Source organism: Oreochromis aureus, linkage group 5 (assembly GCF_013358895.1).
Source record: "Oreochromis aureus strain Israel breed Guangdong linkage group 5, ZZ_aureus, whole genome shotgun sequence".
NCBI lineage: Eukaryota > Metazoa > Chordata > Actinopteri > Cichliformes > Cichlidae > Oreochromis > Oreochromis aureus.
In genome coordinates, this window is record NC_052946.1 from 19,037,126 (window position 1) to 19,064,655 (window position 27,530).

At 39.8% G+C, this 27,530-nt stretch overlaps 1 protein-coding gene across 1 annotated transcript in view; it reads left to right on the top strand.

Moving 5' to 3' along the window:
* The window catches only part of tex264a (testis expressed 264, ER-phagy receptor a), a 73,581-nt gene that overhangs the window by 2,169 nt on the left and 43,882 nt on the right, over positions 1–27,530 (top strand). Inside the window, exon 2 of the mRNA XM_031757129.2 lies at positions 10,699–10,920. Within this exon, the coding sequence (XP_031612989.1) occupies positions 10,699–10,920 (222 nt within the window). The remainder of the gene's footprint in view (positions 1–10,698; positions 10,921–27,530) is intronic.

Consider the following 27,530-nt stretch of genomic DNA (forward strand, 5'->3'; position numbering starts at 1 on the left):
AGGAGCAGTGTCACTGCATGTGTGTAAGAGTTGCAGAATTTCTATATGGCCAGATCACAATTCAGTTCCCTTTATAGAATAAAGAATCTGACACAACAGCATAACTGTCTGTATTTCTGCTTACACCCACTGTTTTCTCTGTCCTTTTTTAACTGAAGTCTTTTAGTAGAAGCTCTGACTGTGAGTCATGCCAGTGGAAAGTTCTGGGGGAAGACTAATTGAAGAGCTTTTAAAACTTTTTTGCTGGTGCTGGAGTTTGTGGAGAGTCTGGCTCATAGGGTGTCTACAGAACACAGAGATTACTATATAGATCCCATGACTCTTGCAGCTGGAAAAAAGCAGTGTGATGAGGAATTAGGCTTTACTGGAGTAAATTAAGTAGGCAAGTATTTGAACTTAACTGACAGGTTTGAGGTTCTTGGTGCAAATTTTCAATCCCTTTTTGACCTGACTCTTTGTCAATGGAGCAACATAATTCCCATGACTCTTTACTGTTTTCAGAGTGACATGACATTCTGATTACTCACCACCAGCCGCAGGAGTAAACAAAAATGGCAAAAGGTGCCACATGGCTTAACTTTTGCTGGAAATTCTACTTAACAGTAATGCATTTAAAAAAGGGTGTTTTCAAACAGGACACTAAATTGTAATGCAGTTAATCTGTGTGAAAGAGCTATAGTTTTTTTTTTACTGCTTTTTTATTGCATGAGTTTTATTAGTTGCTACTGCTAGCTGTTTAGACTTTACTTAAGGAAACTATTTACACCTGGTATAATCGGCAGCTACAGTCATGTGAAAAAGAAAATGTTCACAGGACTCTGCACACACCCTTAATTCTTCCCAAGGAATATAAATGGTTAGTTGGCAGGCAGGTGATGCTCATTGAATGCAGTTGATTAACTGATTATCAGGAAGCAGAACTTTTGACAGTTTGCCGCTCTGGAGCCCTCAGGTGTGGGTTAGCACAGTGCCAAAGAGGAATGATCTTAGAGAAGCAGTTGTTGCTGTCCATCAATCTGGGAACAATTAAAAGGCTATTTCCAAATAATTTGAAGTCCATCATTTTACATTGAAAAATATTAATCACTAGTGGAGAACTTTCAAGACCGCTGCCAGTCTTCACAGGTGTTGACACCAGTGTCAGACAATGCAATGCTCAAAGAAATTCTAAAAACAAATCCAGGAGCTACATCTCAGACTTTACAGGGTTCAGTGATCATGTTAATTATTAAAGATTATGACAACACAATTAGAAAAAGACTGAACGAGTATGGCCTGTTTGGGAGGGATAAAAAGGCTCTTCTCTTTAAAAAGAGTATGGCAGTGCTGTTTAGGTTCAGAACAAATCACAAGACTTCTTAAAGTTCTTTGGTGAGACGAGACCAGAGTGGAGATGTTTGGCATATAAGCACAAATACCTCAAATAAGCTTTTAAGAATACGTTACCAAAGTATTCTAGAGTCAAATGTGACAACAGTGGTCCAGCAGCTTGGCCAAAACTGAGTCATGCAGCAGGAAAATGATCCCGAGCACAGCAGAATACCTGAAAAAGAAAAGAATCAAGGTCCTGCAATGACCAGATCAAAGTCCAGATGGTCCAGATTTAAGAGTGGACTCACAAACCTGTAAGAGACTCATAAAGACATGCAGAAAATGATTACTTTAAATTATTGCTGCTAAAAGTGGTTCTACAAGCTACAGAATCATGGACTTTACTTATTTTTTGATAGGGCTGCACTTCCTGTGCAAACTTTCTCTTTCACTTGACTGCAACTCTTATTTTCCTTTTGATAGCGTGGCCTTCCACTATAAGTTATAATAAGTTGGCTTTAAAACAAATATGCTTGAACACATTCTCATTGTGAGTATGCTATACCTAAATGAAATAGTAATATAAAGTATGAGAAGTCAAAAAACATACTGTGCAAAAGGAACAATATGTTAATTTTACTGATTTTTATATTTAATACAAATTATATATTAGTTTAACTGGCTTTTTGTTGTAATTTGTGTGTGTCGTGTACTGCATAGCTACCATAACAGTGCTTTAATGAATATTTCAATAGTAATGCTGAGTGTGAACACAGGCTGGAAGTCATCAATGGCTAATGTCTTGGGTTTAGCTTTTGGCTAGCAACAAGCCACGATGAGCTTAAGCCACACACACCTTAAAAGCCACCACACGCATTCACAAGAATGAAACTATGTACTTATCCGTGTGAAACTGCCAAGACTCTAAGGGGTTTTCCTGGCTCAGAACGGATCTTTGGGCGTTAAGCATAACTGGCCCGCATCCAGAGAAGGCAGTGAATCTGTTACCTTGTTCAAAATATGCTGTTTCATAGTTTTGTGTTATATCAGGGCATTAAAAAAATGTCTATTATGCTTGAGTTAATTAAAATCACATTTAATCTAACTTGTTAAAACTTTGCGTTATTGAATGATTAAAGTGCTGGTAAGTAAACTTCACTTCCCCCATCCGCCACCATTAAAAAGAACAATACATAAAGCACATGCACTAATTAATATTAAGTTAGGTCATTTTGGGGGTTTTACAGTAGAGATAATTCTTTTTTCAGCAAAGCTGTTTAATAAATAATAAATTTAAATTGTGCAATAAATGTCAGTTTACATGTAAAAAACAGGAAAGACCACATCTGGAATATGATAATAAAGAGGATAGTCCATGTGTAATGTCTGGAGCACAGCTGAGATGCAGAATCTTATAATCTTATGCACTTACTATCCTGACACTCCTTAGTTAAATCAGTAAGAAGGTATTTTAAACTACCCAGTATTTACTTTGATTGTTATGAATTAGTACTCATTAATCTCCTTACTACTTTCTACTGAACACGCTAAGCTGCACACTGACGGACTCTAGATGGCACTATTAGCATTGAAATTGAGTTTGTGTGAGAGGAAGGTGCTTCCTCAAAACCACAATTGATCTTTATACTCAATTTATTATAATGGCATAAGTAGTGTGACTCAGCCCAGCCTCTTATTATTCAATCAGTCAAAATGAGTTTCATCAAATTAAAATAAAATTGGATTTCATACCTGCTTGAGAGGCCGGTCACAATGACACATTACTCCAGTGGTTTTCACTCCCGGCTCTCTATTCCAGGGCATGGCTGGTTTTCGATGATTCTTCTGCATTCACCTTGCATTCAGATTGAAATACGGTGCCTGTTTAATGACGATGATGAAAGCTAGAAGGGGTCTGTGCCCTGAAAATGTGGATTCAAAACTGACTACGTAAAATAGCAGGCTTCTGTTATAGCAGTGGAATATATTGAGTTGTATATGTGGCAAGTCAGAAGGCTCTTTGACTGTATATTAAAGACGTCTCTGTTGCTTGTTTACGTCTATACAGTCGTTTGCTTGGTCTTACTTTAACTTATTATTGCAACAAACTTGAAGGATTGAACGTCGAATTCCAAAATCACCGTTTGGCTCTCAGGTGTCAGTCAGCTGCACAGTGACCCTACACGGCTGGACTTAACAATCGAAGGCAGAGAGTTCCCTCGGGATCTTCTGTAATAGAGCTTTGACATAAGCTCCATGACACGATCCCAGATTGAATAAGCACAGACTAAATCACTGGATTTTGTAGTTGTAGCCCTTTCTTGTGTTGTAGCATGGAAGCGAGTAAAGAATCTACAAGCAGGCTGCCTGTCTGCAAGAAATCTCCAGAGCAGAATTCATTAACAAGAGTGGGCAGCAGCGAGTGCTCCGAGGCCAACGTGTCATGAAGGATAAAGCAGTAAACTACCGGAGGTACTTACAGTTACCAGAAGTAGTTTACTGAGGGACAACTGCATGCAATTTCACTCCTTCAGTAAAATTAGTGTACAGTACGAATTTATGGCTTACTTTAAATATAATGCCATCTGACTATATGTAAAGGAGCTACATAGCAAATGCAGCTGGCTGTGACACTCATAACATGTTGTGTAAGCATTGAATCTCAAGTAGAGCTGCTATTTGGTTCATCCTCTGATCTGCTGAATTCCCACTTTGTTTTAGCTCTCCGAAGCAAACCCACTCATGGCTCCCCATGACAAGGAGGAGAAAATGAAATGTCATGTGTAGACATATATGGGAGTGGCAGTGAGAGGTGTGGAAGTGCCTTGGAAGAGGGGTATAAATTGGTAGTCTGACTCACCTTGAGAGCATCGCATTGCTCCAATTCATCAATCGGAATTTCAGATCAGAGCGCCGAGCATCGCTTCACTCCCAGTCAGATTTATTAGCATTTTACTGCTGCTTGTCTGTCTGTCAACAGCAACAACATGAAAGAGGGGCTTCTGGCAAGGGGTTGCCGCTTTTAAAGGTGGATATGAAACGAGAAATAAATACGCTCATACCCTGGAGTCTGGTCCCGCAGGTCTTCAAGCCAATATTATGCAAGGATATGGACATGCTAGCTCTCCCTGTAGTAAAACACCACATTAATTTTTATGGACCGAGAAAGACTCTGAAATTCGAGAACGGGAGCAATCCAGATGGAATCGGTTTAATGGAGAACCGCTTGTGCCCCCCCAATTCGGCTGTCTTCACAAACTGTTTTACTCTTTTTTTAACTCAATAAACTGACATGTTCAGATTAGTCAGTGAAACAAGAGGGTGAAAAATGTCTTTGAATCTTCTGCACCATCCATCTCGTCATTTCACGCATCTGCTTTTTTTAGGCCGGGATACACAGGATATTGGATTACAGAGCTGAATATTTATTAGACAAGACATGGAGAAAGATGGTAGAGGAATAGAGTTGAACATTTTTTAGAGAAAGAGCTAAGCATGTTTGGGGATGAGGGGGTGGATTCATTCATATTTCCTATTAGGGAAGATTAACTCTGTTACATCTCGCTTGATGAGTGCCACACAGTGTCCAGCTGGCCTTGGAGTGGTAAACCAGCTCCACAACTGTGTGAGGGAAAACTGTGTCCTGCCTCCAGCAGGGTGCTTATCCTCACCAGTAATTATACATGCCAGTGCTCCCAGGATGCCATGTGTAATTACAAACCAAGTCTGAGCACAGCCTAAAGGGACAGAGCTGCACTCGGTGAAAGCAAGAGAGACAGAAAAATGGATTTCCTTTGGCTCCTGACTTAAAGGGCCACTGGGGCCCACACAACATCACATCACTGGATGTATAATCTGATTTGGATGCTTTAGGGCTCACTTAAATTTGAGGACATTTTTATATTTTGAGCTTTCAGTTCAAAAAGTGATTTTGATCCAATATTAAATAGTCTAATGCTAAATCACTCAGTTTTCTTAATGATGGTTGATTTTTGCTTTGTGCCTAAATTGTAAAATGAATGGCACAGTTCTTTGTTTTTTTTAGTTGGATATGTGTGCTTCCTTTACTTTTGCGATAATTAACAGCCCATCACAGCATACCTGTGGTCCCGGTGCTGTGCAGCCTTGCAAGTTTCAATTTCCTTCCTGGTGACTTTGTCTTTGCCGTCTCATCTGCCTGTGGGGGGCGAATGGCTTCCACTCAGCTGAGACGGGTTATCGCTCTGCCACACTGAGGTGAAAGACAGCTCTTGTTGAGAAATTGCCTATCCTGTAGTCTCCAGTTCTTGTTTCTCCCCATGTGTCAGGTTCTTTGCTTGTTCTTTGAAGTGCCCTAAACAACCATCTGGCTCAGTGTTCCACATACGGGAAGAAAATGATCCCGTGAACCACTGAGCGGAAAGAGAGAGCTCCCCAGCAAAACCCGCGATACATTTATCCGATCCAGTTGAACCATAGATGAAATATGATTGTGGTTGTTATCTGCTTTACACAGACTTGGGGCGTTCTTTATGAATGCCGCATTTCCTCCTTGTCATACTTCACTGGGGACACTGATCTGAAGATGGCATAGTGCTTTAAAGAGGGTCCAAATTTTCAGATTTGTTGGCTGCAGTGCAATAAAAGGACCTTGTACTATCACAGCCTCTTTAACTCCGTTCTGTCACGATGGCAAAACCCAGTTTGCCAACAAGAGCATGAAGGGCAAACATGTCGCATTTGGCTCTAAGTCTTATCATTTTTCAGCACTAATTTCAGTGACACTACTTAGTTTTGTGCTGTAGCAAACTTGACATGAAATAAGAATGATGTATTTATTTATTTAAATGATTGTTTCACAGCTCATAGCTGTGCTGCTATGTTGCCTTTACAGGGTTTATATAGCTTATTTAAAAACCGAGCAATGTTAGTCACTCCTTCCCTCTTAGTTTACATTTTAGATTTACATTTTGGTGAGTGGAAGCTTTCCAGTTTTGCCTTAATGACTGTGGTGGTAATCCTGGATTAAGCAGAGCATGGCATGCTTATTGTGATCCTTTGTTTTATGCTGCAGCAAGGTAGAGAGTTGTCTCCTTGGCGTGTTTGTCCCCAGTCCTCCCTAACCTGCTGACACTTCAGAAATGACCAATTACAAAGCGCCCCGCACTGGAAACAGTGCATACAAAGCACTGACAGCCAGGAGGCTAGAGATGCGGGGCTAAGAGCAAGCAAGATGAAGAAAGTAAATCCTCATTACGTGTCTGCTAATAAAAAATTACCTCTCTCAGCTGTGCTTTTGTATTGTTGGAGAGCACTCATCCATCAAAAAAGAACCCTTGTAGCCTCAAGCAAAGAATTGCTTTTGAAATTACTTTGTCTCTCAACTGGTCCTTAGAGAGCTGGCTTATATGTACAAAACAACTGGCAAATTAAAGGAAAACCTGAAACCTTGACCTCTACCGTGAAGGGATCCAATAGCGCTTTTACCCCTTAGAGGACATTCTCTCGTTGGGAGAGTTTAGCCACACTCATCCCCTTAGCAAGAAAATCAGGGAAAATCAATAAAGAGTAGTTATGGCTGATAATGCTCATGTTATGCTGAAAGATCTATATCTATCTATAAGCCTATATCGATAGCTGCACACACATAAAAACACACACATTTACAAGCCACTTTTAAGTAAATTGGGTTTCTACAGCTCGGTACCGAAACATAATATATCTTTCCAAGGTAAAAGCACCACAGTCTTGCCATTATCTACCGCTTTGCTTTTCACTCCCGCCAATCAAAAAGCCACAGTCGGCGTTTCCTCAGCTACCTGTGAGAAATGGTCTTTCAAAAACACAGCTTTGGCAGTGTGGACGGAGGTGAAGAATTTCTGCCTTTCGGACATTTGAACAGCTGTGGCGGAGAAGCCAAGACAAGTCAAGTACATGGAGTGGTGTTACTCTCCCTCTCCTAATTGCCTGTAGTTTCTGGGGTGTGTTATCTGAAGGGAAGCAGAGATGAGATGCAGTCAGAGCTGCTGTTTGTTCTTGTTGCTGTGTGGGATGTGAATGATAGCTAGAGCCCTGAATGATATCATTAGTGAACTACTGGTTTGGCTAGCACTCTAGTCTATCAGTGCAGAGAGCATGAGAGATGGCGAGATATAAGACGCTGAAGAAAGGCCGTACGTGGGAGGGGTGTTGTTATCCCTTCTGTGTTTGAATGGCTATTGTTTTGTCTTATCATAAACCACCAGTGTTGACAGGGAGTAGCTTTGTACAGAAGCCGTGCTGACAGCCCATACATTTGATGCATCCATGTAGGACAGAGGGCGATGCAGGCCAATCCCTGCACATAAATCCATTTGGATAGAGGAGAGACGCTACAGAGGAAATCATGTTCACACGACACATCGTATTAATGCTCTTTTATTCATCTAATTTTTAATTTAATATATTTTTTAAGCTATAATTAATGTTTTACTTATCTGAAGAGTTTCATTTACTGCACCACATAAAATTGGGAAAAAAGGTTGTTTGCACTTTTCATTATCTCACCTTGTTGGAGGTGTTATTTTTGTAGTTTGTGTGCATGACTGTTTCTTTTTTGCTTACATTTAGCATCTTCATAAATCGTTTGTGGCTGTGGACAAGAGTACTTCTGCACACGGACGATCTTATGTCCACTTTCATGTGCCTATGTTAAGCAGTGTATCATCTTTATGGTGCAAAGATTTACTGAATGATTTTAAAAACTAAGTGAAGATAAGGTTCTTGGAAAATCACCCAATGGTTAGAATCACCTTATATTTCAGGACAAACTAACAATAGTTAAAAGGATTTTACTAAAAGCCACAAAGAGAAATTCACATGGTCACACTTGATAGATTTCGCTCTAGATAGATTCCACCTGCTGTCTGCAGTAGAAGTTGTGATGGCAAGCCTATTTTTAAAGTTTTGACTATGGACTGACAGACTAGTGTTGTTATGCTTGAAAACATGCTGTAGCTGGCAAAAAAAAAAATGTTACAAGCTCCTTTTTGTCCAAATAATTTCAAGAAAGAGAAACTGCACACTGACAAAACCCTAAACCCAGCAACAGCTGCTGTGTTACAGCTTCTTGAGCCATCAGAATATTTGTTGGTTGTCAATCTGCAGGTACTAAAGGGAGAGCATGGTTCCTAGTGTCAGTGTTTTTGCTTTTGTGCCAGTAATATGTGGTAACTAGTAATTACATTCCTTCATATGTTACTAGGCTTTTAAATGGTTACATTGTTGCGACAATTCACTGTGATGTTGCTAACGCAGGCATTGTGACTCCCTGTGTTTGCGGTGACTCATTGCTTCGTTGTAAATAGATCTAGTGTATCTCACGCTGCCATGTATGAATAATTCCCTGTCAAAAGCAGGTGATCTATGTTCTCTGAATCACCACTGAACATGGTGTCATGTGACAGTAAAGATTATCTGCTCATCCCAAACAGACGTGTCAGTCATTATTATTACCCACATGGTACATGCATGCGAGCGGCACCCATGGTTGAGGGATGGTTGAGGGGTCTGTGTGTTGAAATATATTTATCTCACCCAACCAAAAATGCTGAATTACAACACAAAAGCTGCTGCATGAACAAAGTAAGACAGCAGCGATGGCGCAGTGTAGTAGCAGTGTGGTCAAAAAATAGCTCCGAATGTGAGAAGTGAAATGGAAAAGAAGAGGACGTTGTGGTGTTGAGACGTGATAATTATGCAAGGATGCCAGGGACATGAAGATGAGTGTCTTCCATCTGTGCCCCCTCGGTGCCAGCCCTCCACAGACATCCACTGTCACAGAGCAGAAACCAGCAGCAGGTCTTAAACACTATACTGTTTTTTTGCTTTGTTTTTTTGCATGTGTTAACCCATTTGATAGGAGTCACTTAAACTTACTTGTGAAACTTGAACTTACTTGCAAATCCTGCTTTTCTCATCAGCTTTCTGGATTTCACTGTGTTATGAAAGTCACATGGCAGCAATTTAAAATGCCCTTGAATCGGGTAATTTCCCACAGTGAATATTCTATTTTGTATCCAGTTGTTTTGACATAACATTATTTATGTGTCTCTGCAAGTTATTTTTATACTGTACAGGAATTAATGGGAACCATTAGAATTGCACTCATTCTAAAGAGCCTGTTTGTTGTTCTGCATAACATTTCCCGCAGTAAGGCAGCATCATCATTATTGGCAGTTTCCTCATGTCTAGGAATTTTAATCTAAACTACAACTTATTTTACACATGGCTGAAAACTTAGACTCGGGCATCTAAAATACAGTGACAACGCTCATCAAAAAAGGGCAGTTAATATAAAATGTACTGGGGAAAAAAACCCCCAAACTGGTATGGCCCTTTAACCACAGCTCCCACTCTCCTTCTGCAGCAGACAAACTGCAAACTGTTTACAAGCGGATGTGAGTGGGAGATCCGTTGTCAGATCCTTTTCTGACTGACAGCTCACTCAGTGTTTGTTCCTGTGCTTATCTCACATCTGCATGCAGACATGTGGGCACATTAAGAGACATAATGTTGGCAGAAAGGCCTTTAAGTGAGGGAGATCATACCATCCTGTCAGTTTGTGTCTGCTCTCCTCAAATGTCATAAGACAAGACAGACAGTCTCTGCCAGTTCTAGGGGTGATGTTCTGTAGCTGAACCTAGAAATATTACAATATTACTCATCAAATTGATTGTATAATATTTTCAGAATTCAGAGGAAGTAAATTAGCTGTGTGGAGAGCCCTGTTATTAATAAATGCTTTTCATGCAAGACAAAACATCCTATTTAGTTATCACTTGAAATATTTCAAATCATTTTTGCATGTAGCCCGGTATAAAAATAAGATATCTTGCCCACGTTATGGGCATCGTTTTTAGCACATATACAATTTGGACTGCCGTGTATGTGATCTGGCTTTTGGATATCTGGAGTAAGATGTTCACCGGAGCTGGCAGCCCTCTGTCCAGAGACACTTCGGGCTATATGAAGGTGCAACGTCTCAACATGTTTCAGTCAAATGGCTTCTATTTTTACTTGCACACGTGTGTAGTTCTGTGTTGATGCAGCATTAATCCCAACATACAGATTGCATCCTCCAACTCGCTCCCTTTCACTGCACTGGGCCTCTTCATATACTTTAAAGCACTGCTTGTAATAATCGTAATATATCACAAAATATTGACCTTTTGTTTTTTACTCGGCTAAGAAAAAGTCGTCTATGTGAGCGTGGCTGATTAATACCAACCCTGAGATCAGTTATTTTTTGTCTTTCGTCCAGCTGAAACCTCACGACTTCTTACTCCTTCTACACTAAAGGGCTTGAAATGGGGTTGAACATGCATCATATGCTGTATATTCACTTTTTCTCTCTCTCTGTGCACTCAGAGGCCACCAGAGAAGTGCCGCTACGTGGTGGGCAGCATCCTGTGTGAGGGTGAAGAGAAGCCAAATGAAGATCTGCAGAAGCTGTATGAGAAGTTTGGCTTCAACGTGTTTTCTATGCCAGACGTGAGCCATGCTGTGACCACCAGCTTTCCTTGCACCACCCCTCTGTCCCACGTACTCGGGCCTTACAGGGTGTACCCCAGAATTGCTTCCTACATTGAGGTACATACTCTTTGAAACTTTTTAAACAGAAGTATTGGGTTGAGATCGGTCTAAGGCCTGGCAGGTATAGCTACATTTAGCTACTATATTTAGCTAGCGTTCTTAGTGAGCCTTGTTTTCTCATTGGATCTAAACAGTGTGAATGCCATATGTTTACAGGTTGTTTATATTACTTCATTCATGCACTCTTCCACATATAGTGTATATCATCATATGAACAAGAGAAGCAGGAGTTTTCTTCCATTTTTCTCTTGTGGTTTTGTCTGTCATTTTTTTCTGCTTGCTGCTTGTAAAAAGTTCCCCGCCATGTGTCGTTTAATTCATCACATGAGCAGATGAGGTCTTCAAATCAGATTCAGACTAGATGAAATAGTAGAAAATGAAGGTACATATGAGTCCTCCAAGCCCATATGCTTGCCTCCATTTCCTCAGGACAGGCCTCAAAAAGCTATTGACATTTGCTTATGACATTTACACACATGGTTTCATTTAGGGGCGTCCCGTCGCATGAATAATGCTCCTCGTGTAATTTTGTGTGTAGGGATGCTCGCATGCATGTGCCTGCTTCTGTGTCTGATCATCTGTTTATTTAATCTTCTGTCTTTTCACAGGAGTTGAAACCCCCCCCACTATTTTTAGACAGAAAATGCATTATTATATTTGAAAAAAAAGCTCGATCTTTGTGACATTTAGTGTTTCAGAGTGGAACAAACCACCTTTCTCAAATTTGTGACGATGTGTGACAGAAAACTAGTTCACAAAAAAACTGATTTAGTGTAAGAGGCCTCACATTCGAGTGCAGAAATTCAGTGGTTTGGCTCTAATTCTGTGAACCTTTTATGCTTTATCTGTAAACTGCAGTTTTTGAATTGACAACACAAAGCCATTAAATGATCAGCATGTAGAAGTAAATGGTACCATTATGCCATTACAGTAGTGCCTTACTGCATTCAGTCCTTCATCTGTTATTGTGTTCAGGAAAATGGGTGCAAGGACTGTCCACTGGCTATATCAGCTCAGCCACCACATCAAAAGCTGTCTGTTGTAGGCACAGCTATTTCTCACTTTTTATATTGTTGTCTATCATCCTGGCCTTCTCTTTAATGTTTCAATTATTGGTACTGAAATAATTTGAATGTTTTTTCTTAGCTATACACTATATGAGGTGGAATGTGAAATTTGCCTGTATACAGTGTCTACATTAATTCGTAGTTCTGTCTTGCCATGTAACTCCTCTGATGCATGCAGTATAATCTCCTGCTCTTTCTTTTTATCTGCTCTGTCACAGCACAGCTGAACTAAGTGTTAGGGGTTGCAAGAGTAATGACAGAAAAATGAGGGGGGTAAGTTAAAAATCACAAAAAATATATATATTAATATGTCATATTTTCCAAGTATGTAGTTTGAAGCTGACCCTGGTCAGGGTAACTAGGAACAACTTTAGCCATTATACTAATATACAGTCTAACCTTATGATCTTTGACAAGTTTTGTACGGGTTTTTTTAGTGTATGTGGCGCTCTATGAGCTGTAACACCCGATTCTTAGAGGCAGGACAAACTGTAATATGTGCACTGACACAGAATAAATGGTCTAAAGTCAAAGCCACTGCATCCCTAAATGTTAAAATCTAGTAGTAGTAACATAATCATAGCTAGTGTCAGTGTGCGTTTCTTGTGAGCTTGCAGCTGTGTCTTTTATGCTGGGATCCGTTTTCACTCTCACACACTTGTGTGTATGTGTGCGAGACAGAAATGCTTAGTCCGTCAGTTGACCTGAGTGCTGCGACAGGTTGTTTAGGAGCTTCCTCTGTGGGCTAATAACACCCACTGACAAGAGCACTATGCATACTAGCTGCAGCAAGGCTCATGAATAATGGAATATGGTTTAGCGTGGCTTTGTCTAAGGGGAAGGTATGTGAATGTATTAGAAATGTATACATATATGTAGGATTAATGGAGTAGATGTGTAGTATGAGGGAGTTTGAAAGAAGCGTAGGACTTGTGTGACACAGTTTTGCACAAACCGTACATATTCTTTCTACCAAATTTTTGTGCTAGTCTGTGTATAAATGATTAAAAGAATTTTTCTCCAACTGCATCTAAAGACAAGCCTGGAGAGAATGGTGAAAAGCTAAACAGAAAGTGGGCCATGAAAATCAAAACAATAAACACCAAGCCTCAAAAAGGGTCTCTATAATCCTCATATTTGTATAATAATAATTATATACTCTTTTTCTTACATTACTCAAAACAGCGACACTGTTGAGATTGTGGAGCAGAGACGGGTGACGTAGACTCAGTATCTGAGAGTGTTTGGAGAGCGTGAGAGTGTTTTCTCGGGGATTTTAGTAAACCTACTGGCTTCTTGTAATGCTTCTGCTATCTGTGAGCAGGTTAAGTGCCTAACTGCCCTTTTGGACCTGAGCACTTTCTTTGTGTGTCCAGCCACGGGGCAGACTGCAACAATAACTCAGGCTGGGAATTTGGCTCCATTCCATTCCACTTAGGCTGTGTGTTATTTAGGACTGTCACCACAACAGATTGGCTCTATCTGATTAAAAGAATTCACTTTAATCGTGTTAGTGGATGTGTAGTGTAGATTATTAAAAAGTATAAAAGAATAGTGCTGTTGATAAGCTTTGTCTCACTCTCAAAATAAAAGGTGTAACCATAATAATACAAAAGCTGTACAAGAACTGGACAATGAGACAGTAGGGAGGATTATTCATTCTCCATCTGTTTCTCTCACCTCCACTCTTGACTTCACCATCTATTATGCTATTGCTGAAGAAGAAAAGAGCTTGCATGCATGCATTCACATGATGTCCACAGCCGCGCCCGGTGAGAACATACAGTCTATAGGAAAACACGAGAGAGCTACAGCTGATGTGTGGACTCTGAGAGGTCGGGCAGCTCATTCCTGCTTTTGTAATATTGCTGCTCACATTCATGGCAGGATAAAACAACCCTAGGCCACCGTGAAATTTCCCTGGTGCTCCTGACTGCGAGTCAGCCGCTTGTCTTCTATCCACAAAGCGTAACAGTATTTAAACTATGTAAAGGAGGAGATATATCTTCAGCGTGTGCTGGTTTGACTATTAAAAGCAAATTAAAATGTCAGTGAATTTGTCATATTAGATTAATGCCTGAGGTCTTGGCCATGTATGCTTAATATCACTTCAAATGAAAGCAATGATTGAACAGGTAAGACAGCAGGACTGGTATTTTCTCTGAGTTATAAAAACGCCAGTGTTGAAAGAAAAGGAAAAACTAGAGGACAAAGGAGTAGCTGTCACGCTACATTAAAGGATTGAGCAAGCCCAGGACCTACAGAATCAAAGCGAACAATCACTGTGCTGTTATTTTGGTGTTCGCCCCAGAAAAAAAACTGTAATAGTCCCCGTGAGCAGAAACAAGATGAGATGCTGATAGCCCCCGTCCATTTACCAATCCATTTATCTGAATCAAGCTTAAACATCATAAAAGCATCTTTCCCCTCATTTCCCTCTACAGTGTGTCATAGGATGATGTCGTATGCCCTGCAGGTGCCTCAACAATTAAAAGAAATACATTTATAAACATCCTGAAATATCCTGCATTTGTATCATCCGAGGTTTGTGACTGTATACGAATGCAGTCTATCTTAACCCATAAGAACCCACGTTTTTATGGGTGTCACCCTCCTTTTACAGATTGAAGAAAGTTCCTGTTAAAGTTTCAGCAATGATATAGTTTTCTTGACAGTGAAAATATGTCTGGGCTTTTATGGGTTAATTTTGCTTCATAGGTTACTTAGATCATACTTAAAGATAAGATATGTTTTATATAGAGAAGAGGGGAAATCGTAAACAGTGCAGACTAACAAATCATTGCCCACAAATATACTGTAAGCGGAACTGGGAAAGCTTAAATCTTTATCAGCATTAAAGCTCAATTTCCTTGTTTTTCACAGTAGTGCCTGGAAGGAAAGTCTAAGCAATTTAGCACTGTCACAAAGATAAATAACTGGAATATTGTTTTGAGCTCAGCCTGAATTAGAATTGTGCATCAAAGCCCACAGCCCACAGTTTGAGGAGTATGGGTCTGTTGTGATGACAGGTCGGCAACAGTTGAAGCTAATAACTTGAGGGGCCAGCTCTGTGTGTCACGGGGACATGAGCTGTCCAGAAGCAGCTGTGAAGACCTGCTAAGTGCGATCTAATATGAAGCCTGCTCCCATTTCTTCATTTTCTGTATGACTTCAGTAACTCACTCTGCAGTGGACGGTGGAAGTCCACACAATGCAGAACTGACCAGGAATGTTTAAAAGAAGAAGCCGATTGCAAGTTCAGACAATCTAATATGATCTTAAAAAGATAAACGCTTTGTAGGTTGATGGGTCAGAAAACTGCAGTTTGCAAACTTCTAACTGGACAGCGGTCAGTAGTGGATATTCGATTCAGGACTTCCTGTTCCACATCCCAGTTATTGTTTATGAATGCGGACACATTTTAAAAACCTAAATGAACTAATTAACCTAAATTTAATAAACCTAAATTAAGCGTATATTAGGAGAAATCCTCATCCTTCATTATTTGTCATGAAAGTAAAAAACAAAAACTGAATATTCCAGCCCTGATCAGTTTTAAAGTACACCAAGTCTATCATTGATGTCATTAGTTTAAAATTGTAAAAGTACAATAAAAATATTTGCAATGTAAAGTATTTTTTTTTAATCTTTTCTTACTTAAAAATAACATATAAATTACGGGCAATATGTAAATCTTCTCAGAGGAGATGAGGTGCTTCTCTATATCATAATACTCAGATTGTTGTTCACAAAACATCTGATAATGTCACCTGAGGTTCTGCAATGTTGTCTTCTTAATAGTATGAATAATTGATCTATAAATAATGAAATGAGTTGCAGCTCAGACTGTGTCTTCCACTGCACTGATGTCGAAGTGTTGCTGTTAATCGCTGGTAAAATCCTCACTGTTTTCACCTTTTTAAGTTAGTGACACCCTTCATGCTCTACCAGCGTACAGTGTTGATTCCTCACCTTCATTCTGCTCATGGTTTATTCACCAGCCACTCTTCCTCATCCTCTTTGATCTTATTATTTGCTGAATTAAATATAGAAATTTTGTTTTGGTTGTCCACAACATCTATATTTCATGCAATGGCTTGATTAGAGGTTATCCAGAGGAACTGTGCTGATTTCAGGTGTATCCACAGAGTAAACAACTGAAGTGCCCTTCGCTCTGGTTAGATGGTTCTGTGGGTGAATATAAATGTGTCTGTTCAGTCACAGCCAGCCATTGTTTTTGCAACCACTTTATGCTTCAGAAGTATGCTTTTGCTTTGAGGTTTTTCTTTCATCAAAGTCAGAATTGTTTTGGCTTCTAGAAAACGCAGAGATATCTGTTCTTAACATATCTTTCTTGTCTGTTTGTCTGTAGTCAGTGTTTGTGCCTTGTACCAGCCATGTACCCCTCGCGTGCAGCTGAAAAACTACATGCTGTCTGTCAGGCGTCATGATGGTGAATGGGAATTGAACACAGTTAGAGAATGAGTGGCCGTCTCTTCTACATTACTGTTTTGCCTCGTGTGTGTGTGTGTGTGTGTGTGTGTATGGTGGAGTTAAGGGTCTTGTCTTTCAACCTTTTTGTAACGTTTCTCTTTCTTTTTTCCCCAAAACATGCACATAGTTTGCTGAAATGGTGCTCGTTGAACCCAGTTTGGTTCTGGTTTTGTTTTCTGACTTTATCACACCAATCCACAGCAATACACATAAACCCACGAGTGTAGTAATGATATTCTTAAATCAAGCCACCTTGTTAAAAAGCCAGTTATTTTCTACAAAGTCAGGTAGAGGAATCCTCCCACTTACTGCCCCCATCCCAGCATGTCTGAATATCAAGCTTTGTAGTAGAGCCTTTTTTTTTCTCCCGGTACTTAGATGACAAAGCTGTGTTCAGGTACATGTTTAAGGGCTGAATTGTTATGCAGATACCTACTCGTTTTTGCTTTGTTCTACAGTATATTGTATACAGCCCAGACCCCCTGGGAGTGTAGGCACTATAGCTTTTCAAAGGTGCTTTGGTTGTTTGCATATAAGGATATCTGATTAGTGCTGTTTTGCTTTTTGCTTTGCCCAACACTCCCCATTTGTGTCACCGTGTAAAGTATGTGATATGCAGTGGGCGCAATATACTAATATGCTTTCCTTGGTTTGTGTGTGATATATATATATATATATGATACAGAGTATTTGCCATAAGAAAAGAAAGGAACTGCGCATACTGCATGAAAATTAAGCGAGCAGAGAAATACTATATTAGGAGTTTGGCAATTTTAAATTACTTTTCCTACATACCCAAGTGAGATAAATGTACAGATGTCTTATGAAAGTAAGTACCTTTACTGACTTTATGAATTTATCTGGGATCAGAAAACAGCTCTTGAGCATATGGCGATTTAAAACTGCAGGCCAGGAAATAAAAACAAAACAAAACAACCAAAAACATACCAGAGTTTGATCCACTGAGACAAACCCTTATTAGAAAGACTATCATTGTTTTTTCCCTCTTACAGTACAGTGTACAAGGGTGGAAGGTGGAAGTGGGACCTGCAACCACAGTTTGTCATTAAACCTTTGACTGTAATTTGTCCTTTAAATATCCCACATTGTATTTTTTTTCTTTGGGCTTATTCCTACAGTGATTATTAACTCAGGAGTGTGTATTGTTTACAAAACAGGTTGATTAGTTTAATTATTTTAAATAGCGCTAATATGTGTCTCTGTGTAAAGATGATTTACCTAATTAAAGATATATGTGTTAGTTTGAGTTAAGAAAATGGGTGTGACAGTATTGGTGGGGCATGACCATCTAGAGTCACTACCTATGACAGATTTATACTTTTATTTATAATTATCCATCCATCCATTTGCTTCCGCTTATCTTTTTCAGGGTCACGGGGGGCGCTGGAGCCTATCCCAGCTGTCTTAGGGCAAGAGGCAGGGTACACCCTGGACAGGTTCCCAGTCTGTCGCAGGGCTAATACATAGACTGAAACAATGGTTAAGTGTTTCCAGTTAACCTAACCCCACTAACTGCATGTCTTTGGACTGTGGGAGGAAGCTGGAGTACCCGGAGTGAACCCACACAAACATGGGGAGATGCAAACACAGAAAGCCCCTGGCCTGATGGTGGAATTGAACTCAGGACCTTGTTGCTATGAGGCAACAGTGCACCACGTCACCATGTATGGTGGCATAGAGGTTTTATATTTTTAAAAAACACACAAATGCAGTTGCTGCACTCAGTTAGCAACATTTTGTCTCTGCACTATCACCAGACAGCACAAGACTTAACACAGTTTTAAAGTGAACCTCTCTTTACTCTTTTTGTCTGGCACTGAGAACTTTGCACCAGCCCAAAGGGAAATGGAGGCGGGGAGAAGGCGTGGCAGCATCGCCCCTACTTTGATCCTCTTCAGCCCCTCTACATCTTTAATGCCTCCGAGGCTCAAGGCGTAGACTCCCTTAACTGCTCTTTGTCCAACGATTTCTGCGTGGGATGGTGCAGAAAAACAGGGGTTGTGGCAGCGATGCCATCAAAGTGCAGAAAGCAAGAGTGAGAGTCAATAAGTAATGTGTGAGTTTGCGAGCACGCATTTGTCTCAGTGACTGATTGCCGGGGAGCTTGGTGAAAATTTGAGTTGGCGGAGGAATATGCCTGTCTGCTTTTTCTGTGAATGTGTCTGTGTGCTTTAAGATGCAGGTCGTGGTGAGAGCAAGATAAAGCTCCTTCATTATTAATGCTGTCATTCCTCAGCATTGTTCTCTGCATTACATTTTATTGGCTAACACCAGGTTCTCGATTCTTGAGGGCTCTCAGAAATAATAACCTTGGAAGAACAGAAAGCATCGAGCCAAGAGGTGGAGGCCTGACCTGCAAGGCTACATATATTATATGTTTACAATTAATATGGCTGTTATTCCTTCAGTTTGCCATTTGACAGTCTGCAGAGGGAACACTTGGCTGTAGATGCACAAAGCTATATTTAGACTCCAATGACGCCGATGGCAGTTTCATCAGTCTTTCCCCCCCCCCCTCTTTCTTTCCTACAAAGTCTGGGCATGATGCTCTGAAGCTCAGTGTACACACTGGGCTCTGCCTAAAATTTCATATAATGCCTGCTTTCTTGTTTGCTCTGCCGAGCTTTCAGAGAATAACAGCACTTCTGTAATTCACTTATTTTCTGTTTTTCACACAGAGCCGTGCACTTGTTTACATCTACGGTAAATCACATCTAATGCTTAACCTATTTACGCCTAAGCAAAATTGTTGCATTTTTCTAAGGTTTGTGCAATTGAGACTCACTAGGCTGAATGTCAGCTTCTAGGCATCTGATTATCAAAGTGTGATCGGGAATGGGAATGTACTTTTTAGTACTAATTTGCTTTCACATGCACTTTCACAGCTGGCAAAAAATGGTATTTATTGTAACTAAATAATAAAAATACATAAGACATAAATAAAACCAATTAAAAAGTCAAATAACTAAAAGAAAAACTAAAAGGAAAATGAAGTCTCGCTGGGGTTGAAAGCCAAAGAATAAATGGGTTTTAAGATGTGTTTTAAAAGTGGACAGTGAAGGGGCCTCTCTAACGTGCAAGGGCAAGTTATTCCATTATTTAAGAGCAACAATAGAGAAGGCTCTGTCCCCTCTGAGCTTCCTCCTGGATCTCTGTGCTTCCAGAAGAGACTGACAAGGTGAGTAGGGGTGAAGAAGCTCAGAACTACACAAAATTACAGGTATTGCAATTAAAAGACAATATGACATTGGCATGCTGGCTATAACCTCATGTTTTAAAACGCTATGTCTACATCTTATTCTCTAAGTGTTGGCAGCGATCTCAGTAAAATCATGTCCTTTACGTCTGTTATCTGTCTGCACATTACGAGAAAACGTTGTAAACATTTAAGCATTTCCAGGGTTTAATCATCCTGGTAGGTGTAACATTGGTCTGAGGAACCTATTCTTAGCGACAGCCCAGTGATGCAGTAAGTAAAGGTGATAAGAGGCAGAAGCGTTTGTGGTGCACTTATTGATTCCTTCTTCCCCTCGGCTCTTGGATACTCTTCGTTCTGCAGCAGCTGCAGGACATCACGCACCATGCTGCCAATTAGGCTTTTTCTTTGTAAGTGCACTTGGGTAGTTTGTACATTTATCTGTCTTCTCCACTAGTCACAGGTTTGCTGTTTGGGTGAGAGATAAATTGGCCACACATTTTGTTTTTTTACCCACTACATTTCACCTGAGTCGATATGTGCATAATTGTTGTCACTAAGTAATGACAGGTTTTTTTTTCCTTTATACAAAAACTTCAGATTTGGTGATTTTCAGTCTGGGATGACGGCTTGTTCTCTCATTAGCCTTTTAATAAAGGTCTCTTTGAATGTGTGAGCCTGCCCTCTTTCATCTGCTTTGAGAATGGCAGCCTGGATGTGAGACTGAGGCAGCGGGAGAGTTTACTTTAGATAGAAGGTTTGTGCAGCCACACAGTGTCCGGTCATTTCCCACAATGAGCCACGATCCCTGTTTGGAAGCACCGTTTCCTTCTACACATTCACATTCGCACACAAAATCTTATTAGTGTGTGTCAAGTAACTTGTTCGTCAGATAGCTCAGTGAGGTTTATTGACTCGGTTTCAGCTTATTACATCTCGCTAAGTCGGCGAGGACACCTTGGCCTTTAAACAGAAGTTCATGGCCTTTAGGAAACAATTCTCTGCTGGAACTTTTGGCTCAGTCGGAATCTGTCATTTTATAAAGAACATTTAAACACTGACACACATTTTCATACCAGGATGTTTGAAAAATACACAGACACATGGTTTCTGTGTATTTTTTGTGTTTGCACTGTTAATTTCATTTCAGTCAGAAATACTTGTTTGTAATAACTTGAAGATTTTTACTTGGTTTGCTTACTTTTGAATTGTTTTGGGCTGCTAAACAGTTTATATAGCTTTCGTTCACAAATCAGCTAGTATGCTTGCAGTTTTCTTAACTTCAGCAGTGACCCGCTAATTTCTTCAGTTTAGCAGTAAGACTTTATTTTTGCTCGATAGCATGTGGGCCAAAGAGGTGCACTTTACACCTCTGCATCTGAGCCTGAGTTGGACCACTTTTCTTATCTTGTACTCATATTTACACCAATATTCATGCAAGTTTGTTTAGTTAATTAACTCCAGTCCACTTTGTACAATTAAGAGCATGCCATTTCTTTTAGCCAAATTTTGAATAGAGCATGCAAATCTAGTCAGTGTCAACAATGTGGGCGGTCACAGTTGGTTGATATATTTTAAGAAGACATCTTGTTCCTGCAAATTCAGGCTGTAACATAATACAGTAATCTCTGTTTGCTGGTAAAGTGAGCAGATACTCATTTGTTTTCATGAGAAGCCACTTTATTCAAAAAACAAAACAAAACACATACATTTGTTTGAGTGATGACAGCATCTGTGTGTGTGTGTTGTTTTATCCCTGCTTTATCACTCATGCCTGGTTTACAGAGCAGCCTTTTGTAAATACTCCAATGTCATCTCTGAATAATCTACTCAGCCTATGTAGTTTTGTTATTAAGTCGAGAATGAAATATGCCTCACTGTATTTTAATTAGGCCTCACTCACTGAACCCAAAGCAAGGGTCTCTATTTTTGCAGAGAACTGATTTTCAAATCTTAATCTTCATGTCATATGTAGCTCTGACCTTCAACGGACCACATGAATGCAGTCCGCTATATTAGTGGTGACTACCCCACAGTGAAAAGGCCACACTGCCTTACCACTGGGGGTGAGCAAATATTAAACAGATCCCAGATTACTTAGAAAGACCCCTATGGTTGGCACATACGGCTGTTAATCCACAACCCTCTGGCTGTTGTGACACAGGAGAGGAGCAGGAGCAGAAGTGTCAAAAGAGATCAGCTGTTGACATTTCCTAAAATATATTTTGAGTTCTTTTTTTTTTCCTGTCACTTGATTTTTGTAGCTGCTGCTATGCTGCAGACCTCTTTCTTTCTGTGTTTTTGCGTTTGTTTTCTACTGGATGCGCAATAAGATACTAGAATTATGTAAAGTAGCCGCACAGACATGAGATGGCCTTTGGGCATTTCCGTACCAACAGCAGGGGAAAGAAATAATATTATGAGGGGAGACGGGACATGCTCTGTTTATGCTGAAAAAGTGGTATTATTCTGGTAACGCTATGCTAGACGCTGTGTAAATGCAACACTGATAGTGTGGGTCTGTCTCCTTTGTTTTGTCTCCATGTTTTCTTTTTGTAAAGCACAGTACTTGCAAAAGAAGACAAATGCTTTGCTCTAATTACTGTTGGAGAATAACTTATATTGGGTTTTTTTCCCTTCTTTTTTCCTTTTTTTTTCTTCCTTTTCCTGATTTCCACAGCTGAGATCATCACATAAAAGCTTTATTTTAGGAGTATCTTGGTTTCAGCTTGTGGTGCAAACAGCACTTTCACGTGCAAATAATGAAGTGTCAGTGGAGTGTCTACATGCATTTATGACTAAAGACAGGATTGTAAATGGGGTCTTTGCAGATGCCTAAAATGTAGGCGATGATTCAAATCTATAAGAGGACCCTGCAAAACCACAGCTTTATAAATCAGATAGAAATGAGATGCACATTTCCCTCACTGTGCATAGACAGAGTGTTTTGAATCAGACCCCTAGTTTGACAACGCTGCTTCCAGTTAACCTTGGTTAATTTCATTAACCTTAGAGTAACGTCCTCGTTACATAGCATATTATACTAAATATCAGCATAATGTTAACATATAAGCTTTTTATCTTTAGAACTCCCGGGCACACTTGCACGTACTTTACAAAACACATAGCTATTGCCTAGGGATACAAACATGTCTTGTTGTAGGCACATTTAGGAGTACTTTATCTGAGGCTACAGCAAAATGACTTGTCCTCCACCACAGTGAGGCACTTATTTGTTATATCAGAGGTGGATATGTATATTAAATAACTCTCACTTTTTATGTAAAATATTGGCACCATTGCTCTCTGAAGCTAAATCTCCAACACTAATAAACAGAGCTGGTGCAAAAGTTTTAAATTCCCCCAAGTTGGCCTTTTTTTTTTACATTTAATGTTTTAATCTAGTATTGAAATACCTTGTGTGGAGAAGCTGATCCCTATTATGTATATTTAAAGGGGTGCTCTAAGAAAGTTATATTTGAATTCAGGAAAGTGTGAAACAAATGGTCAAACTCGAGCAAGCGGAGGATAAATATTCTGTCCTCTATCAGGAGGAAGCCGTGAGATGGATAGATGCTGTGTTATCTCATGCGAAGGTAATTTTCAGACACCTTTTCTGCTGCTGCGTCCTTCTTCTGTTGGTCCCAGGTGGCCTTACAGTCCATTTTACTTTTGAACCTTTGATCAATTATGTAGCCTTTATGAAAAAGGAAATGTCACTGTTTTTATAAAAAATGTGATTCACAGAAGTCCTCGAGGAAATGAAAAACAGCAAAGGATACTATGGGTGATAAGGAAAGAAAATCAATTACAAAAACAGAAGTCACTTCAAAGATAATCTATAAAGATTAAGCACTGGATTAATCTTACACACGGACAGTTAGTTGATGTTGTGGTAGAAGGACACATATTTTTGTGTGGTTTCTGTTTTGCCTCCTTGTGGTGTGTGTTGATCTTTGTGAACACAGTGTGTGTCTTTGAACTGTTGTTTTATCTCACACAAATTCTTTTCCAAAGTGGCTGTCCTGCTGTCCTGCTGCAACAACACCTGAAAGCACTGGCCTATGTCCTTTTGATTCTTCTATGATGACTCGAGGGTAGGCATCCCAATGTGTATTTGTAATTTCAGCCTATAATGAATTCACTGTGAGCCTTCTTTAGAAGCCATCTGTTACCAGTTTGTCCAATACAGCATCTTTTAATTAGGCAAGGATTTACTTAGGACTCTCATTCTGTCTTGTACTCTGTGTATAAGCTGTGTGTTTTTGTCTGTGTTCCTGTAAACTTGCACACACCACTTCCTGTTTATGGCTTATTCCCATAGGGAAGAAGTGGCGATATGTAAAAGTGACAAGATAAGCACAGGGGATTGCTGTTGTGAAAAATGAAGCTGAAGCTCTGGCTTAGGTGAGAGGCTCGATGCATCCTGTCCAGGTCACTAGTCAGTGTCGCAGTTACCACAGATGTAAACAAACACATTTACACTTGCATTCACGCCTACAGACAAGTTTCCAGTTCGCCCAACTTTAATGTGTTTGTGCAAGTTTCAGAGGAAACTCGAGCACTCAGGGGAAACCTATGAGGACTCAAGGCGAACCTACAAATTTCACACTGAGAGGCCCCAGCCAGAGCGGTCACGGTTATCCCGTTATTATTGGTTTTAATCTTTAAGAGATGTGTACAGATGCTGAAACTTATTTCGTCTTATGCAGCAATGGAAACACGGGCTGATGCTGACCACATTTGCCCAATTTCTATGTTTGCTAGCATGCAAATCTTGTTTGCGATTAAAAATTGCAGGAAAAATTGCCCGTCAGCAGCTAGTATATGTAAAAGCGTAACCATATGTCATTTTACCACCGTTGGATGTGCAGCTAAAACTCTGCTTTCAATAAATGTTTTATTATCTTATCTTTATATCCTGATACTGATGAAATTAAATCATTTCTAACATGTTTGAAATGATGCAAACCAAGAGACAATGAATCTGTAGTTGCCATTTTTTAATATCCAGGATAAAAATACTAGCTAATACTGGATGTGTGATCACACATTAGTCTGTAAAGTGTTGACAAAATTTTGTCTCCCTGCATTAATTTTCCTGGGCACAAATGTAGCTGTTTATAGATAGACAAATCTTGACCAGATAGTCTGAAGGTAGTGCATAAAAAAATAAAATAAAAGAAGAGCTAGGCTAGCCCTATGAGACTAAAGTGCTAATGTAACAGGGGACCAGTGCCTTTACACTTTACTATTTCTACTCTCAGGTAGAGATGGCACGATACCACTTTTTTATGTCCGATACCGATACCGATATCATAAATTTGGATATCTGCCGATACCGATATTAATCCGATATAGTGTTTTTTTAATCAATAAAACTGTTTTTTTAATATCTTGCTGCATTTTGTATAAGTTCATACTCAAGTTTAAATAAACAACAACACTAAAGCTATTCTGTTATACCTGTATGTAAAAAATACACTGCACCCAAAATATTTCATAGTTCAGCAACACTGATCAATCTAATAAACTTAAACCTACTCCATCCTCCCTATTCTGGTATTTTAAAGAGTACTTAGCAGAAATATTAAGCAACCTAACTAATAGGGTTGCAAACTCCCCAAAAAAAAAATAGGGAACCACCCCCACCCTCCACCTCATGATGCTTAATCAACGTAATCAACTTTAATTTGATGCAGTGTGAAAAAAATGCACAGAATTAAATTATTTTTCAAGAATAATTAAATAGATTCAACATCTTTCTTCAACAGAATTGCAGACTGCACAGACGGTATCTTCCCAAAGGAAAAAGTACTATAGCTTACTAGGGTATATTAGACTTAACAGTTACTATATACAGTAATGGACTTCTATACATTTTACATCAGATTAAAACTTTGGGTGTAAGATTCAGATAATTATTTATTAAAAGCTAGACATTTTAAATGAGAATAAGAAAGAAAAGTATGTCTTTGTGCCCCTTTTCCCTGTTCATGCCCTATCGGCCCCCTGGCTACACTTTGCTAGATCCGCCCTGCACAGTTACCGGCCGTCAGCTACGTAGAAAAGGATCCTGGTGTAGAAAGTAATATTAAATAAATTCTAACAACAGCTTATCAAGCTTAAACGTGCTGCTGTTGTTCAGCCGCTGGTTTCCTCTTTCTGGTGCAAAGTGGGCCAAAACAAACAAGAGAGACGGACTCGCGACAGAAAAGCCGATCAGCTGATCATTAAGCAGTTTCACGATTGAAGTAGCGGCAGGAGAGAGAGAGAGAGAGAGAGAGGCAGTCGCTCCATATATCGGTTGTTAAGCTTAACGTGGGAACGCTTTACAAACATTCAGAGATGAACTTACACACTTGCTTTACCTCTCTCTGGGATAACTTCCTCGGAGATGAAATGCTGGATTGCTAGCGAGGCTACAAATACACACAGCAGCTCTATGACGTGAGCGCACTGCTCCAACGTGCTACGGTTATGAGCCGAGTTACGCCGTGTCGCAAGTTTTGTGAGGTGCTTTTTTGATATTTAATGGATCGGATTACATTTTTTATTTCTCACCGATATCCGATCCAGCAATTTACGTCAGTATCGGACCGATACCGATACCTAATATCGGATCGGTCCATCTCTACTCTCAGGTCAAAACTCTATTTGCTTATGTTTTTTTAAGCATGCCTTGGGCTAAAATACATATTTCAAATCTTCATTTTCTAGCTTGCCAAAAGAGTAACAGAAACCAAACATTCTTCCAATTGAAAAAGATTACTTTCAAATATACACCTTTGAAAATAATCTAGTTTAAATTCCAGACTCTTTCTTGCTTCTTTAATACATGTGTACTAATTCCATGTGTATAAATAGTCTTGGTTTCTGCTGCAAAATTCAGATGATAGGGTCAGAATTTGGCAAAAATATCACGAGAGCATGGATCCATCCTGCCTTGTGTCATCAGTTCAGGCTGCTGGTGGTGTAATGGTGTGGGGGATATTTTCTTGGCACGCTTTGGGCTCTTTAGGACCAACTCAGCATTTTTTAAACGCTGCAGGCTGCCTGAATATTGTTGCTTACCACGTCCATCCCTTTGTGACCACAGTATACCCATCTTCTGATGGCTGCTTCCAAATAACAAAATCATAGATCCACATCTATGATGTGCAGCTTATAAATCTGTGGCAACTGTGTGATGATGCTGCCATGTCAGCAAGGATGAAAATCACCTTGTTGAATCTGTGCTGTGAAGAATTAAGGCATAAGGGGGTCCTACCTGATGCTAGCAAATTGTACCTAATAAAGTGGCTGGCAGCACCACTGTTCTGAAGAGTAATGCTGCCAACCCCTTCTTGCATAGCTTCATGGTGGGCACACTTACAGCATTGTACGTCACATTCTAACTAGCAGCAGCCTGAAGCTGCAGTGGGAACAGTCAGTGTGTTAAAGAGGCCTGGTGAGCAATCCCTCATTAAAAGAGATGAGACATCAGTGGTTTGTAGTGTGGAGCCTGGAGAAATGCTTCACGGGTGCAAATATTGATTTTATTTATTCTCTCCCCGTGGGAAGAATGTTGTAGATCTATGGGGTTGAATTCTTTCTTTATTTAATGATCAAAGTCTGAAGTCATTAAGATTTTGCACTGACATGTCACTAGCAGTCACGGAGCTTATTGTCTTTCACAGACTTATCTGTTTTAATCTTAAACATTAGAACGTAATTAAAAAGCACTGAATATCTGGGTGAATGTATGGACCGAACTGTTGAGATACAAAGTGTTTCACAAACTTTTAATATCAAGAAAGAAGCAGGAAATCAGCAGGAAATCTCATTTA